The sequence below is a fragment of the Ischnura elegans genome, chromosome 3 (genome assembly GCF_921293095.1).
Source record: "Ischnura elegans chromosome 3, ioIscEleg1.1, whole genome shotgun sequence".
Lineage (NCBI taxonomy): Eukaryota > Metazoa > Arthropoda > Insecta > Odonata > Coenagrionidae > Ischnura > Ischnura elegans.
The window spans coordinates 52,168,287-52,187,312 of NC_060248.1; the positions used below are offsets into that span (position 1 = coordinate 52,168,287).

General features: G+C 34.6%; 1 protein-coding gene across 8 annotated transcripts; it reads right to left on the reverse strand.

Moving 5' to 3' along the window:
• Nucleotides 1–1,721: 1,721 nt before the first annotated feature.
• On the reverse strand, nt 1,722–18,539 carry LOC124155797 (endonuclease/exonuclease/phosphatase family domain-containing protein 1-like). Of its 8 annotated transcripts, XM_046529899.1 has the most exons (14): nt 18,405–18,539; nt 18,214–18,313; nt 17,421–17,629; nt 17,075–17,286; nt 15,818–16,004; nt 14,953–15,232; nt 11,865–11,951; nt 7,287–7,593; nt 7,112–7,163; nt 6,755–6,853; nt 6,007–6,141; nt 5,101–5,305; nt 4,835–4,993; nt 1,722–4,337 (listed from the first exon to the last, which is right to left on the reverse strand). In XM_046529899.1, the coding sequence occupies exons 3-14, from the start codon at nt 17,562–17,564 to the stop codon at nt 4,132–4,134; spliced, it is 2,073 nt and encodes a 690-aa protein (XP_046385855.1). In that variant the 5' UTR covers nt 17,565–17,629; nt 18,214–18,313; nt 18,405–18,539; the 3' UTR covers nt 1,722–4,131. The 8 variants fall into 8 exon arrangements, with proteins under 8 accessions (XP_046385855.1, XP_046385862.1, XP_046385861.1 ...); XM_046529906.1 differs by lacking the exon at nt 11,865–11,951 and having other exon boundaries at nt 18,405–18,538; XM_046529905.1 differs by lacking the exon at nt 11,865–11,951 and having other exon boundaries at nt 7,287–7,647; nt 18,405–18,538.
• Nucleotides 18,540–19,026: the final 487 nt, after the last annotated feature.

Consider the following 19,026-nt stretch of genomic DNA (forward strand, 5'->3'; position numbering starts at 1 on the left):
TTTGGGTTATTAAAACTCAAACTTGGCTTTTTTTCAGTTATTTTTTACTAACAATAACGGTCAGTTAGCGTTAACCGTAACATACTACATAACCGAAACAATACTTTAAGGAAGATGAAAATTACGGCTAAGAAAGTCAGCCCAGTACAATTCAGTTAAACTAGAGGTCTTATGCTGATAAATTGGTTCCATGCTCCGTAAAATTTTCGCTGAATTTCATAAAAGCGGCCGTAGTTGGATTTAGTGGGAGCACGAGGGCACGTGCCCCACCATACGCATAATAATGGACAAATTTTTTTATACTGTTATCATTTAGTTCTTGTTGTTTTGCGTGTTACGTAGCCTCAATCATTTAATTTCATTTTAAAAACTTTCATATTAAAATAAAGCGAACATTTCGTACAGTAATTGTTGTATCCTGTTTTAAATCTCAAGTAAGTTGTCTCTCAAGAAGTTTGCCTGTCAAACCCTTGTGCCCCGCCCCCACAAAAAAATCCTGGATCCTCCCCTTAAAACGGCCCTGCCGGTATCAATCCCCTTTAAACAATATCCTACGAGCCCTGCAACACACTAAACGAGTGCCCAGATGGCTACTGCTCCTACCGCCGCGCAATGCGCCAAGGGTGACTAGGGCACAGATGCGATACTCCCAGTCCATAGGGGCCGAACTCAGATGGTTTACTTCGGCCGCTTTCAGACAGGACGACTTTTCGCCGGCCGCCGTTCACGGCACGGTGCCGTGCTTTGAAATAACCATAGGTCTATGGATGCCTTTAAAACGAGTCGAATCGCGCCGATGACGGCGCGGCGCCGTAGTCTCCACGGCTCCAATTTCAATCCGGTACGGCGCTGCGCCGTCTACCGCGTGAAAGGCACACAATGCTACGATGCTACCTTTAGGCCACTTTCAGACGAGATGACTTTTCGCCGGCCGCCGTTCACGGCGGGGGCCGTGAAATCAAGACTGCTTTCAGACGAGACGACTCTCTGCTTTTCAAGGTGCCGTGCCGTGAACGACGAAATGTCGTCTCGTCTGAAAGCGGCCTTACTGTTGGTGGGCCAATATTGATTATCCTGATTTCCACTAAATAGGAGCTCTGTGACAGGTGCTTATGAAAATATGAGCACTTGAATGATGACACCCACTATTTTGTGCTAGAAAATAATGTTTAAAGGAGACACCAGACACTAGGAAAGATGCCATATTTTTGCTGAACATGAAAAGAATTGTAATTAAGGGTTAGGACTAAACTATGAAATGATTTTCTCTCCATTAATAAAAAAAACTCAAATACTTAGAATTCAGAGTGCCACATTCATGTGTTATTAGCACTGATGGAAATGTAACAAGTGGACTTTAAGTGTTTCGCCTCTTGGCTTGAGGACAACATGATTTGCCAGCATGCTAAACTTGTCCGATCATTAAAAAACCAGAGAATTTCCAGGTGTTCCAACTTTGCAAAATACAACATGCATATAATGTATTCTTAATCAATTGGAATGTTTTACTTTGATAAAAAAGGAAGAAATGAGAAACTAATAATAATACAAGTATAACAATAAATTCACATAAAAATGTTTCAATCTTTCCAACCCATGCTAGGCCAGTTAGCTTCATTGATAGATTAATTCTATGAACATATTATACATATTTTAGGATCTTAGGAAACTATAAAGTAAGGCACATAGCCATTTTTTTACATCTAACAATAAAAATCAAATTCCATTTGTAGAAAGAACAGTCCCAATTTATTGATAAAAAGAACAATCTGTACAACAACATTACATGTAATTAAAATTTTATTCTTGATATTGCATTATGCTTTTCAAATCTGTCACTTGGTTTTAGAGTAAAAAGTATTTGATTGAGAATAGGTAACAATCACTCAGTTCATCAATTATAACTTCGAACGGAGAATACATGGCTATGGATCATATAGAAAAAACTTTAAGTAACTGTTTGTACCAATAAATAATATACACCTTGATTAAAATCTCGAATACATTATTAAAATAACAAAATCAAATAAAAAATTTAAATTTCTCACAAGATTAGGCATAAAAATTCTATTTCATAACATTTGAGAACGTACTGAAGATATGGAACACTTATTGATAGCAAGTATTTTGGAGGTAGAAGGGAATGTGCTATTCACATATTGCTCACTTCAAACCATCATGTAATATCATTAGTAAATCCATAACAAGCTCAGGATTGAGGACTGGGGAAGTGAAATATGTTGAAAATATGATTGGTTACTAAATGTATGCAATACTTCCTTGAATGATGAAAAGAACTACAAAAACGCCACTCACTTTCACAGTATTTTACTCTTAATTCCTTCTCTGTATCTGTAATGACTAATGGGGTGAGGTGATAGAAAATTCTAAGGCAACTTTTGAAGTGTTGAAGTTAATTTCACAATTTAAGAGATCTTCGACCTAATTTAACACCTAAGATGCTGCGAACAAAATTAAAAATTAAAATTGAAATATCTGACAATCTGGTTAAAATTTCTTCTGTCCTCAATGAAAGTCTCCATTGCTATAAAATTGCTGTTGATCTATGTTAATATTAAAGGCATACAAAAGGGTCCATATATTTGATAAAATATTTCTAATAGACATCTTGTATAATTTCATTGTTAAAATTTTCTATTTACAAGTATTGATTACAACTATTTCTGAAACTGCTTTCAAAGTTACAACAGAAATTATCAGTTATTATCACAAATAAATTAGCTAAGTATTGCAAGCTGCTTGGTTTTTAGGGCTAATAAACTGGGATCCACAAAAGTATATCATTTTCAGCATTGACAAATTCTAAATTTCAGAAAAGGATTGCAAGCAATTTAGCAGGCGACTTCTAAAAATCCCTACCTAAGACACAAACAATTCATATGTGGTATCTTCCTAGAAGAAAAAGCAGCACCGTATGTAATTGCCTTGATGGGTAACATCGGGCCTAGTTGCTCGAGTGATATTTTTTCTTCCACATTAGGTTTCAAATATTCCAGAATACTCACATACTTCAACAATAAGACCCAAGATATACTACAATTTCAAAACTAAAAAAAGGACCTACATTCAGGGTATCCTTCTGCACAGCGCCAGGCTGCCAATGGATTAAAAAAAACTCTTGATAGCATATACTCTTTCCAATAAAAATATATATCAATACTGCTATATGTGCTTTAGTATAATAATAATAATAATCTGGATTTTTGTGCAATTAAAGCAAAATACCTTTACGGAAAGCCTAATTCAAAGCAATAACAAACAGTTCATTCCCACTGGTAAAAAGTAGGGAAATAAAAATATATGAAAAATTAACACAAAAATAGACACATTTTGGAACATTTAGCATTTCATCATATACAACCTATCACATTGATCACACGACACTTCAAATTTGAGACAAACCCTTAAAATTTATTGTTATGTGGAAGGCATAGAGGCCATACCGGTATTAAATATGAAGATCACTTCTCTCTTGGTTAGACATGAGAAATAATTGACAATAAATAAGTAAAAACCCTTGGAAATGAGATCACTCCATTTTAAGAATCTGCAATCCACATTAAGTTCTTGAGTTTTTCACACATAACAGAGATAGAGAAATTTTCAATCAGTCTTTTTTTTTAGACCAGTTCATCTAATTATTTCCATAGATTTTCTTATAAAAATAATTTGAAACAATTGGATGCATTTATAAGGTCAGAGAACATTTTTTTAAACTATGAAACTGTACAGTCTTTTTAAATTAAGGAATAGACCACATACGATAAAATAGGTGATGACAGGCAATTCAGCAAAGAATTCTGACTTTGGGCCAACAGATAATGAGTAGTTAAAAGCAACTGTTTAAGCACTACTTACGCCATGGAGGTCTCAAAAAGATGAGTTAAAGATGATTATAAATAAACCTGCCTGAAAACACTTCCCCAGGTTAAAACATTTCTTCAAGGTGACCAGAACTTCACTGATAGTTTTTCACCTTTAGTATCCTAAACTATGTCTAACCCTCAAATATTTGGCCCACACTTGGGAGATACATGATGTACCTCCTTTCATTTCATATTTAAAACTCCAATTCTTCCATAATAATTCCTCAATTTCACAAAAAAATTCTCACTTCATAACAGCTTTTTCTTCTGTTTTGTTGGATTTGCCATCGGGAACAGTGGCTATGGCATTGTTAGCTGATACATCCTTCTCTTTCTGCTCCAAGACCATTCTACACCACAGGGGGCAGTGACTTGACACAGGTCCTCCCCAGGCCCAGCCTTTAGGGATGGCCAAATGGCATAAGCCACGCCTCACAACTCCCCATTGTCCTGTGAAGAGAAATATCATGGTTAGCAACCTTCTTTCATGACATAGAACTAGGGGTAGGTGCTCAGAAAATTGGTATCTTAAACAAGTTTTTCTTTTCATTCATATGACAAGAGTGAAAACACCACTTATTTCCATTTTCCCAGCATGACTTAATGCAGATACATATTTATATAATACACCGTAAATCAAGACACAAAAATATTTTCTCCTCATAAAAACATATATATTAAAGATACATATAAAAATAAAATGACAAACTCATTTTTAATTTGAAGACGAAACATGAGGAGGCATATAAATGAAAAGTGAAGGTCACTTCACAATAAGATCTCGGAATCCCAAAACATGTAGAGAGCAGAAGAATGCTCACTAATAATGATGAAGAACAAAAAAAATTAAATGAAAAAACTAAAGCTTTAATTACAATTAAGGATTACTCTCGGTCTATGCATCCTTCATACAAACAAAACTGATCACAGAATTAGTATGCACTTACCAGTATAGCACTGGTTTGCCACAGGACCCAAAAAAATATTATCATGGAATTGTCTGGAGGGTCTAAGATTACCATTTGCATCCTCAATATTAGTCACAGTGCCTATTGGTGCCACATTACAAAATCCAATGCCAATATTTTGAAGAAGAGCCTTGCCATCTAAAAAATATTACAATGAAATAATGAAGATATCAAATTTACCACTGATAAATAAAAATGATATGTACATTTAAAAAATTACTACATACTACTTTATTTTTGGTTACCTTTTACAAGAATTCCAGAGAAGTCCCCTAAAATTACTAATGGGCATGATACTTCTGACTGGGATTCCTTAAACTTCAACTGGTGCTGCAATGCTAAATCATGCTCAGATATGTATCCACATTTAGAATGGCTCTTGGAACCATTTCGTATTTCTCCACAAGGATTACAGTAAACATTTAAAACAGAAAAAGTAGAGAGCTGGACCTGAAAATAAGAGAAGTTTTTTTTATCAACAGGAAAACACAAGGCAATGGAAAAAATTAGTGACTGAATGCCAAATACACATTGGAAGCAAAAAAATATCTCCCACGACCTTAGAACTTTCATTCCCATGAAACATGCATACTGTTCAAAGAAATATAATACAATTTTTTTTATCATGGTACTTTTGACAAGCTAGGGAGCTACTTTCTCAAAACAAAGTTCAAACATGATTCATGAACCTTTAGCATCACATATCATGCACGTCAATTGGGAGCAGTTTAACACGTTGCGTACCGGGTTATTTAAATTCATAGGAACGCCGATTCTGGGTGTTGAGATTGGAAATGTGTGCCTATTAGGGCGTAATGCCTTTGGTTTAAACATGGTTAAAAAGCTAATGTTTAGAATATAACTTTACCCAATCAAACATTATGATGCATCAATTCATTATGAATAACGAACAACAACTGAAAACATACTAACGAATACGTATTGTACTCTTTATAATTGTTTCGGTTGACGCGCCTAAATGACGAGAATCTTCGTCATCCGTCCGGAACGTTCGGGAAAAAAATGAGAATTCTCGCCATCCGTACGCAACGTGTTAATACCAGGCAACTTTAAGCTGCAAAATATTAATTTCAGAGACTTCTTGTTTTAAATACAGTTGAATGATAAGTATACTCTTAGGTAACCAATACCTTAAACACAGCCATTACAGCTTCAATTGGAGGAACTGAGCGAGAACGGGCTTTCTCAAGATGGTACGATTCCGACGTTTCAATCAGCTCAACCTTTCGTCCCGAATCATAAAAAAATCCCAGACTCATGGCACTCTACGAATTTAAAGACATAAAAATTATTCACAAGTTTGAACATATTGTTTTGTCATGAGGTGAAAATTTATTATGTATTTATTATCATCACATTCATCAAAGAATTCATTACTTAGTGCATATGAAGAATAACAGATTCCTTAACACAAAAATCAAGACTATGAATCTATCTTAAGGCATACAGTACAAATAAATGCAAGAGAATTTTTCAACACAGCAGCAATTGAAATATTGAAAAGACAAAATATAACTGGTTCTTAAACTGCAAATAGACCTTTCATATATCCAACCTAGAACTTTTAATAGCTATTCAATGAAAAGAAAATAATTTTTGCCTTGAGCCAAGAATTAAAACGTGTCCTTAGGCATCCCAGCAACTTATACCATACACAAATTCACACCAAGTAAAATTTGTTAAATGATAAATATCTCAGGGAAGCAAATATGAATATATTAGCCAACGGAGATCATATCAAGTCACCCAAATTCATTTTGCTCAGGAAAAAAATATAAATAATAAGCCATCAGTTTTACAATCCTAAACATCTAAGAAAATGTATCAATTACCGAACAACTACATCAAATACAAAACCAATACAATAAATTTTAATACCTTTTTTGAAGGTCGAAAAACAGCATATTTCCATGCCCGAGAATTATGTTTCCACTCTGCTACTCTCCTTAAGATTGGTTGATTCATTTCATCACAGACCTAAAATTTTTAAAAAGTTATATACTCAATCACATATATTCTTAGGAGAAAAAGGAGGACATATTTTAAGGCTTTCTGAAAACAGAGGCCACAGCAATGGCATGTTCAATTAAATGAGAAATCATTCCATTATCTACGATTACAGTGGAATACACTCCAAATAGATCAGTAGCCAAAATAAGGAAAAAAAAGGAATAATATCCCAAAGAAGCTAAGATCAATATTATACACAAATAAGAACTTCACGGTATGCAATACCTTTTTCATAGCTGCCTCTTCTAACACTTCTTGGACAGCAACTACTGTAAACCTGAAAATGCCCATTAGAATATTAGATCGGACACACATATGCATTAATATATAGAATCAAATAAAAATAGATACAATTTTGACTCATTTAATCAAAATAAGTAGAAAAATAGTCCTTAATCACCTGTTTTCAAGTATTGTGCGGCATATCACTTCTCGGACTCCTGGATTTTCTGCCTTATCCGCAGAAAAGTTATCCAAATTCCAAGATGCCACTCTTAAAATTACCCCACTTCCTTTAATTTCACTCTTCATGTCATCTATTTCCTCAACAATGGGTCGTTCAGAATGGAGGGAGAGCAGTTCAAACAAGTCCCACAGAGGATCTCCATTTTCATGGTGCTCCAAATCTTTATTTAGCAGCTCATCACAGTCTGAGGTTATAGCTGCTCCATTCATTACTGGCAATGCTGAGGAGTCTAAGCCATTGGCTAATGTAAATGAACCAGAGTATTTAATAGGAGCAGATGAAGTTTTACGATGCCCTAAAAGAAAGCAAACCATTGAAATATCTAACCATAGATCAGTATAAGAACATAAACCAAAATAAATTAATGTTAAAAAAATAGAACTCATTACAAAGAAATCAATAAGGAGGAATACATGTTAAAAACCAAAGTGGCTGGAATAAATTAACAATGAAATTCTCCAAAAATGAATCTCCAAAACATTTTCAAATAGATATTTCCAAATTAATAATGAAAATTGTATTATGTCTTTTAAGTAATTTCAAATATTTCCATGAAATATCGTTAGCTTTATCCTGACAAATATGTATTCAAGATCACAAATCATAGAAAGTAGGCACTATTAATAATGAATGACTGAACGCAACATCAATGTAAAAAAATTATAGAATCAGAATGATAATAAAAAATTAAGAAAACTGAATACAATTCAGGCCACAGGTCAGGTCTTACCAAAACTACTACGTTTTAAAATTGCCTACAGGCACAGGGTCTCATCCAGTGAAGATGCTTTAGCCTAAAGACAACACAAACTTAGATAAATATGAGTAACTCCAAGTGCCAAAAATCAATAAACAGTGGAGTAAGGGCTAAGGGCTTTTTGAAATGGCTAGTGATCAATTTAACTTGATTTAGAGTGTAACTGATGATGTAGGACAGCAATCTCACATAAAAATTTACAGACTACCTCTGACAGAAGAGACATTTGGTGGTCATCACAGGGCTACAAAATAATTGTGCATCACATTTCCAATAGTATCCATGGTAAGAAAAGCTATTAACCCCTCATTAACAAGCCAATGACCATTAGATGTCCTTTCTGGTGTAAGCAGTTCATAAGCTGTCATAAAAGATTGTTGTCCTACGTCATCAAGTGAAGTTGAAATCAAGTTAGCTTGATTATTGGCACTTTCAAAAAGGCCCTAAAACTAAAATATGCATGCATATCTAGGATGTAAATAATATAAATATATGTAGCAGCAAGAACAACATTTTTTAATTGCTAGTTAAAATCATCACAATTACATCACTAATAAACAAACTTACAAGCATCAGACTTCTGGAACATTACAATACTAATCCTTAATGAAATAAACAATATTAATTACTCAAAGATTCTTAATGGTATGATTGCAACACTATTGTACGGCATCATCAGATGATCCAGTCAAATGGTGATATACATCACACCCACAAATGTCTCAGAAGAACTATTACTGCGTAGTTCAATCTGAATCTTTTAGACTGTGATTACATGAAGCCTGAAGCTCAAATGTACATACTACATAAGCAATGTACAATACAGAACTTCTAAATACTCATATCTAGTCTTCATGCAGTGATATTCCATGGCAAGTTTCAAATTGAATTCAACACTATGTAACATAGGTAATTAAAAAGGCAATGACTAAAATCATGCTAAGAGGCAACATCTGCTTGATTCAATAATCATATTCTAAGATCTAATTCCTCGTACCAAAAGCAACATATTAAAATTATATTTCTGACCATACTGAAGACTAAATTTCCGCATATCAGCTTTTTATATTTTACATGGCATAAACATAATAAAATGCCAGAAAGCATTTAATTAATTGACCTATATATCCATAACTTAACTTTGCAAAATCACATAAATGATTTCAATTGTCCCCGAATTATTTTTAAATAGAATTATTGTAAAATTAATTAAAAAGCCTTCATCACAACTAAAAGATGGGTAAAATCCTATTTTTCTTGAATATGAGCCTTGAACTGTTCATTCAAATTATCCTTGTAACTATTTCCAGAAAAAACTATTTGATATAATTTAACACTACATAATTAATTATGAAAAATAATCACTTGCTGTAATGTGATAGCTGATTACACCTAAAGATTTTCTTTTTTCTCTCAACACAAAATGCGGCTTCACAGACACACAATGGAAAAGCAAATCATAAAATATAATCTGTGAAAGCTAATGAAGTCCTTTAAACATGAGAACAAGACGAGTTGTGGCTGGATTTAATGATGTGGTTTAGCTATGATTTAATGTTTAAATTGAAGCCATAGGTAACTCTACAAGAGCTCGCTAGCCTAGAGGTTAGAGTGCTTGGCTGCTGATCAAAAGGTCCTGGGTTCACATCCTGGGAGAAACCTTAAGACACGCCATACCAATATCCTCGAAATGGGAGGTGGCCCAGGGAAAGGAAATCCCCCCACTCTGTGCGTCATTCATAAGCCTGTGGCTCAGTCTGGGGCAAGCTCTACCCACATCTATTCTACCTAACTTCGTGTTGAATCAGTGAGAGTGTTGGGTAACTCCACAGAAGGCGATGAAAATGGGGGTATAATGTTCTTATTGCCCCTTCTTTACAGTTTGTCTAATACCCCATGGGATCTGGTAAATATGTAGCCCCCTTTCTATCGCATTCTTTCATAGACACCGCTAGATCAACTGCATTGCCAATCTCCATTGATTGCTCCCAAGCCATGAAGCTTAGTTCAATAATTTTAAATGCTTATCATTAAAAAACATCAAATTTTCACTCCTCCAGCTGGATTCATTGTCTTTCTATCTCAGGGTTAAACAGTTTACTTTAGTCTTCATGAAAAAGGGGTAAAAAAAATCCTAATTCATAGAGGATGAGAAACTGTTGACTGACTAAATGCCATCAAAGTATAACAACAAAGAGGATATTTGCTAATAAAGTAAAAAGTATTTTTTGAGAATAAAAGGGGTGCATATCTCTCAAAAATGTTTTTCACTAGTTTTGCATGGCATTGCTGACCTCAAAGGAATGTAGAAAATACTGCCTTCCAACCGACAGCAGAAGTCCCTATCCCTTGACGATGGCTGTTTCCAACATACCCCAAAGGATAAACCACAGCAAAACCAGCCTCTCGTTCAGGTAGCAGGCCAGTGCCTTTCCCTGGGCTACCTTCCATTGGAAAATTAGCACTATGAATTACAAACAGGAGCAGTGGACTGAGTTTTAAAAAAAATTCCATATCCCACGTGTAATATGACTGTGAATTAGGGTGCTATCGTTTAATTACCATGAAATCATAAAATTAAGAATCAACTGATGTTCTGATGAAGAATGAGTCTACAAACAACTTACGTATCTCAGTTATAATTAAGTTTATCAAATGGAAAATTGAGTTAAAAACTAACACTGAGCTCAAAGCATTAGGCTGGTATATTTTGGCTTGGACTCATTCTTCTTTTAACAACAAAAGACACCTGCCATACGATGGACTTCGCTCATGATCTGAGCCGATTTTGCATGTGCTTCTTAATATTTCAAGTTGAACCAATTTTGTTTCCACATGCAAGATAAGTCATTAATTACGTAATTCTACTCCCTTTTTATTGATGAAATTTATTTTAACATAGTGACACATATGGATGCTCTTAAAATTGATTCCATGTATGAAAATAAAACCGATTAAATGTGCCATGGAATTCACTTTACGATTGACTCTCTGGAATGCATAAATATTGCATAACAGTCAACTGTATGTCTTGATAACCAACTCTATGCAATCTCATTGAGATAAAATAATAAGTTTGAAAAGTTAGCTTCCAGTAATGCTGTGCCAATAGGTGTTGTAAGCTTTCAGAATGCAGAATGGCAGCAAAAACAGGGATATGTAAAGCACGTGGCCAAACCATGCCTGTGGGTGAATGAGGTGTATAAAAATGTCAATATTGGAGGCCTCGTGGATGTTTGAGCACTTTACAATCAACCCTATGAAGGACCACGGTGAATAACATGATGGATTGGCTTTGTAACCAGACAGCAGTTGTGTGGGAAACTTAATGAAAGGAAAAATTGATGGAAAAGTCCCCAGAGGAAGTCCAAGAGAAAAGTACGTATGACAAATGACGAAGGATATGGGGAAGAAGAGCTTCAGGGAGATAGAAGAACTAGCCTGAGATGGGAGAAATTGATAGCTGCAGCATAACAATCTTTGGATTGTAATAGTATGAAAGTATGTACATAAGAGGGAGAATCCTCCCTCACATTCAGTCAATTCTGTTTATATCATACAAATGACTGGGCACAATTTTGTACAGACTGCTGTCAAGGATCACTATTCAAGGGAAAATTAGAATGACCCAAGAAATCAGGGTGACTGAAAGGAGCAAATAAATAATTTTGACAGAAAATAAAATATTTGGTTGATTGCAGGATTTCATGATTGGATCAACTCCACTATGATTACAAATCCTTAAATTCATTTACCAGCCCACTCCACTGTTGCTTGCACCTGCCACACCTTCTTGGATGGCTTACATGGGAATATACACCAATTTCTGAGGTGAATGTTTCCTAAATCAACAATCCAGACCATAATTTTAATATAGGAATTAAAAATTTTTGTTTCATTATTAATATTATTAAATGAAACAATGCATATTTATTCCTACAACACCTTAGATGCGCTCAAATATTCAGCATTTCTTTTCAATTTTGAAAGTTAACAACTTTGGATACATAATTGAAGATTCAAGATTTTGATTATTAGATTACTATAATATTTAATCTAAAATCCCAATGATATACATAAAAAATATATATGCCTAAAAAGCATTTTAGAAGTTACAAGAGAGTAGGAGTCAATGAAATGGATTGCTCATAAAATAGCAGGCCACTAACAAGGTGGCAAAGCTACCAATAAAATATCCTTAATTCTGGGTAAATGTTATACATAGTCAAAATCAATAATCAATATGTAATTTATAAAGAATTTCTCGACCAAGATTTCTATGAAAGTGTTTTCCCCGATTTATTATGAAAGAAATGTTCCCAGGAAAAAACTTTTTTCATACAGATATAAGTACATTATTAATTTCCATCAGAGCATTAATTTGAAGCAAAATTCACATCAATAGTACTAAAAACCTCCTAAAGACCATTCATAACTACCTCTAAACACTATATTACATGCTGCATCACTGATAGGTAGCAGTGGGTTTGACGAAGGAAGGGAATGGAAACTGAAATGGCAAAAGACATCAAAATTGACACTACTATAATGCATTATATCGAGTACTACATACTTCTTTTTGGAGGATTTTAAAGAAAGATTACCTATTTTAATTATTTGTTGTAAATGTTAAAAGACAATATTTTCACAATACTTTTCACAAAAAAATCCCCTATCTCCCTCTACTAGTCTTGTTTACTCTTAGCCACTTCTAATACTCATATCTCAATGACAAATACAGTAGACTCTCGTTATTACGAACAACCTTATTACAAAGTTCTTGTTATTACAAAGAAAATTGTTGGTCCCGACAAAATGGCCTATCAAATCTGTGGTAAAAGAAACGTTATTACGAAATTACGAACCTCAGTCCTGGTCCTCCCAGCTACTAAAAGAACTTTATTACGAAGTTTCACGAATAAGGAATGGCACATAGGTGGATATACACTACGCTATGTTATAACCATTGTGCTACATTTACATTCTCCTTGTGCACTGTGTGCAATAGCGTCAATTATGGTTCTTTCTTTGGTAGGAGATACTTTAGTATGCACGCAACATCATATGATAAGCTTCATGCCTGTTGAATCATGGTGACCCACTCATTACCGCTCGTAAATTGGACGAAAAATAAGTCCTCTTCTTATGAATATACAATTTGCGAACTTATAGAGATACAAAAATTGAAAAAGTTTAAGTGTGCCCGAAATTTCAAATTTGGTGCCTTTTGAGTTGGCTGATGCGACGTGGTGTGGCATAAAGGAACTCACACTTTGGGCATAATCTGAACAAGTATCACTTTATCTGTGATGAAGTCAGGAACTGTTCAGCATTTTGCCCGTTCTTCCTTCCAATGGACAGCGATTGTTTTTGACTCTGGCTATGTCACACGCCTAGCTATATCAGTTCATCAAACAGTGAGTTCACACACAATTGTAATGCAGTGTTGCATTCTGCAAGATAACCGCACTTCTTGATGCCTTGCATAGCTATATGAACTAAAGATTCCTAAAAGAAACATTCATACAAACTTCGTTATTATGGACCTCCAGTTTTTCAATCCTGTGAACTCCGTAATAATGATAGTCTACTGTAGAAATTTAGAATAGATCCAAAATTAAACTTCTAGTATTTTCTTGATTAAAATTTTACCTGTCAACTTGTAAACTTCTTTCTTAAATCCAATAAGAGGAATACAAACTATGAAATTATAAAAACAGAGCATTTCCTAAACGTTTTATAAGCCAACATAATTAGCACTCACTGTGAATTATTTTAATTGGTTAAGGAAGGGCATAACATGTATTTATAAAGATCTTAATATGTATATGTTTCGTTATAAACAAATACCTATCCATTAGGAACACTAGGCTGGATGATATCCTATTACTGTCAACTCAGATATACCGCAATGTCACAAAAATGTTTAATTGGCCCATAAACCTAGTATAACTAAATGTAGTTCCTGTGTTTATTAGTGTAGAAAATATATGGCAAACCTGTTTTCCTTCAATTACCTTGGGAATGAGTATCACATCTAAAAGCAGTAGCAGATCCAAAGAGGGAGGGAAAGGAGTTAATTTGCTTAAACCTCAACATTCAGGATAAGATTTTGTTGAGATTATAACTTAAAATTTTGAAAACATGCTTAATCTATAGATGATTCAGCAGATTTCTTCTATGACTGAACATAAAAAAAGATGGCAGGCAGAATTATATGTACGCAACAGATAACTCCATATCATGGGTGGTATGATTTAAAGCTAGGGCTGCCATTTACTGTTCCTATCTTTGTGTTTAGGAGGGCTAGAAGGGAGGCATTGTCTCTACCAAAAAAATTAGAACACTCTATCCACCTCTGTCTAAAGTGATCCACCACTAGATCTAATTCCAACTCAGAAAATAGTTGAGACAGAAATTAAGTGAGAGAAATTTGCTAACAATTTCCCTTGGAAAATGTAAAGAATCAAGTTAATTCTGTGCAAAATGGACTTTTGACTAGGAAGCATAGCTTAAGGGATATTTAGTAACTTCCCTAAGTTTAATTCAACAACCTCTATTACATGGTCTTTAGCAAGCATTATGACACTCAAATTTTTCCCATTAGCCTCATTGATAAGTATCACATATCTACATGAAAAAATTCAGCATAACAAAACTTTAACAGTGCAGTAAAGCTTAAAGGATCTTAGGCTGGTTAATAGGAATGAAATTTGTCACTAAATTCCACAGAGCACACTCAGAACATAGAGACTTAGAATTTTAAAATCACTGGTTATCCTGAAATTGTCAGTGGCCAAAATGATGATGACCAAAGGGGAAATATAAAAATAATTTACTTACCTAATCTATGGTTATCACATGAAGAGTTGTAACCCTTTTTCCCTTTTGGCACCTTCCAAGCATTATTCCTTCCAATCCCACTTGGAGTGATAGTGTTCCTGAGACCATTGCTGGCAAAATTGTCTGGTGGGATTTTAACACACAGATGAGATCGCATAGAATTGAGAAGCATTAATCCTAGTCCTTTTACACGAGCTAAGTCATCAACGGAACGGAATGGGCCCCGCCGATCACGGTGAGCTACAATATTGGCTGCCAATTCTTGGTTCAAACCTCGGACCTGTTACAAAGGGATAATAAATGAAATGATCAATAACAGTTCACAAATTCATGCAATTTTTGACTACCATTTTCTGCCATTTTATTTCAAATTCATTTCTCAACGCTACTGGATGCATGCTACTAAATACCTTGGTTAATTAATGAGAGAAACCAGAACAATCATTTTTCTACCTCCAGAGTGGTCAGAAGAATAAAAAGATGCAATAATAAAAAATAAGGCAGTGCATTATATCACAAATCATAATAGTTTTATTTTTATAGGTTTAATCAAACTCAGAAAATAGGAGAGAGAGCAATCATATTATAGAAATTTGCAAACAATGTCCCTTACCAAAACAAGTGAATCAAGTGCTTTTAGGAAACAACAGAGACCTTTATAGAGTCATCTACAACCCTTAGTTCCTTAGAGGTTAAAGCAGTTGCAGAAAATGCTTGTATTCAGGGGATTCTGGTTCAAGTCAAAGCCATCTTTGCCCCAATATTTCTCACGAGATTTGAGCTAAAATTTTAAATACTCCTCTCACACTGATGATGCTTCATCAAGCAATAGCTACTAGCAGGTATAGAAAATGACTTTACTTACACCCATCAATTCGAAGACTGATGCAGTATTTATATCAACAGGTGCAGACTTGGAATTTGAAACAATTGGTGATGGAGGTACAGCAACTGATCCTGTGTTGCCATCTACAGCACTGATTTGAGTTTTAGCATTTCCTGATCCATTGCTTGGTAAGCTGTCAAATGATTGGGCGCGAGAGGATGGCGAACTGTAAGGTAAAAATTATTTTTTTCAAGTTTTGCAATTAATATTCAAAATCCTTTGTTCAATTTTACATATACGTACTGTAAACAAATTACGTGAAACTACAACTAAATCATCATCAGCTATTGAATGCAAGGCAGTAGTTTTGGAATCATGGATATCGTGATGAGAGTACATTTATATTAAAAATGCGCACAGATAAGGGAAGCCATTATGGTAGCAAATAATGATACCTGACTTTGCTTTCACGATTTCATTTGTTTTAAATTACTTCATTTCAAAAGCTCAAGGAAAACAATCCATTAAGCCCTAAATTAAGGAAAATCTAGAAATTGATTAACATAAAATCTTTATTTACTGGAGCCTTGACTATCATACCTGATCTTTGAACAAGCAGGGAAGATTAACTACGAGACAAAAGGTAAGGGAGGTAGGAGTGAGGAAAATGGGCGAGTTGTTCAGCATAGGAGTCCTGCTTCAATCACACATTAGAGTACGATGTATTACTTAACCTTGGAATATAATCTGTACGACTTCATGCAGATTGTGTTGAAACTTCATCAATAACTACACCATCATAGAGTGGGCCATCACCAAGACATAGAACAATAGTTTGAAAAAACTACAATGAATTAAGATTTGTTCTCTAGAAATGTAAGAATTTCTTTTATTGCAATGACTACTAATGGAAAAGTACAGCATTTTAATTTAATTTTAAGCATATGTAAAGATAATTTTATCTATTTTATCTAATATTTTGTCAAAAGACATTAAATGTGCTTTCTTGCATAATCAATAGTTTGAGACGACACCTAGTGAAATTGCTTCATTTTAAATTTAAAAAACTTGGTAAATTGCACAAATATATTAGAGTAATATTTTGCCATGCATCAATCAATATTGAGTTAAACTGCATACTTCAAGTATTGATCGGAGTAGTTAGCATAAAAATACAAAGCATCCATTTCAGTGAGCCTTAAAGTCACTGTGTCATCAATGAAAACACTACAGTTAATTCTTCATTTTGCCCAAAATTGATGACAACCGAAGTATATGTAAGACCCAAGCACTTACCTTGAGTTCTTTTTCCGAGAAACACAAATTTCTGGTCGTATGAGGTCAAGCTTATGAGCACCAATTCCAGAAACCAGGGCTAAATCTTCCACTTTGTTAAAACGTCCAATAGCTTGCCTATATTCTACGATTCCTTGGGCTACTGAACGACTGATTCCTGGTAGAGTCATTAACTCCTCCTCAGTAGCTAGATTAATATTAAGTTGCTCCATCTGTAAGCCGTTAAATAGGTATTTTACAATATTATTTTGTCATGCATAAATCACGATCGAGTTGAACTGCATAACTGAAATATTGATCAGGATAATTAAAGTAAGACTGCATAGAGTCCATCTTAGTGGCTTGCCTTTAAGTCGCTGTCTACGAAATTGTAAGTCGCGCTGAGAGGTTCTTGATGTGTTCGAGATCTCCTTGCAGTAAATGGAGACCTCCATGATGACCGAATGCTAGACCTCCTGCCAACAGTGGGGATACTAGGCCCTTGGCCCATCGCCCACCTTTTATCGCCACACCCAAACAAAATGATTCATCACCGACTTGAATTCACAGGAGGGCCTGTAAAATGCACATTGCTGTTGTAATGACATAACTACCAGTTCACTTTACACTTTAAGTTAAGCCTTTCATATGAAATTACACAGACAAGACGTAGTCACCACAATGGTATAGTTTTCTATTTCACTAATAGCATAATCACTCGGCTTACAAACAAAAAATAGAGATCGATCAATTGAAATTAGTATAATCGCCATTGTCAGGCTAATGTAACCATTTGCTCATTGTTATCACAGAATTTTATGGAGAGCTAAGTTTGAAATTACTAATTGGCATGAGGTATTTTCCAAATAACACAGACTAAAGTAGCGTTATAGCAACACACTGTGAAGTCAATCAATCAATGCAAGATAAGAAACCATTGATAACAAGAGCTAACATCTTATATCTACTGATAATGATACATTGTTCTACAAGGTACTGTTATCACTCAGCAGCACAGCTGACACTATACTTTGTAAGAGGCTACGAAGTTCAATAAGGGCATTGATTTTGCTTAAACGGATGCCCGAGAAGACTCTAGTGAATGATGCACACAGCTAAGGCATATGACTAATATAGCATCTCCATTTTCATCACAATACCTGTGACAACAGATCTGAAGTCCAATGTCACACATACACTCATTCCTATAAAAAGTGATGTCATCAGGCGTACCAACGCTTCACATTTCACTGCGTAATGCTGAAAAAGAAAATGACATGATGCATTTGTGGGAGGGACGGGGGGACGGTAGGCGTAGACAGGGAGAATCGTAAATACAACGATCCTATACCTATTAAAAAATAACTACTGAATGAACTTTGTTGATCTCAATGTCGATGGGAACGCAATATTTACAGGATTCTTCAATTTTTTGTTTAAAATTTCGCAAGTCGATAGAGAGCAGTGAGTTTGACGGGAGAACTCCAGTATTCCGTCAATTCATTGGTTCCTTGGTTTGGCTTCTATTGATTTATAGTTTTGTAAACAGTCGCTAGGTGCGCTGTAAGGCATTGGACAGATTTAGGCCCGGGAGGTAACTTTGCACTGTAATAATTTTGTGCATTATCAGTTTATTTTATCGTTCTAAGTATTCTAAGACCGTGTTCTAAGTTTATTATACTATGCCATTTTCTTGCTATTTTATTTTCCTAGTGATAAATAATCAAAATTATCTAGTGCTAAGACATAAAAATAATTTAAAATTTTCTTTGGAGTAATAAAATTCTCATTTTCATAGCAATGAAAGAATTTTTCCAAAATTTTCGTACCACTTCTTCATGAAAATTAGACTTACTTCTAGTAGTTATATGGGTACCAATGAATTAGGGTTGCTTATTTGGATTTTTTATTTTTTTGGTCTGATGATACAGCAAACATGTTCAGGGCATGCATTGCACTATCATCAAAATAGT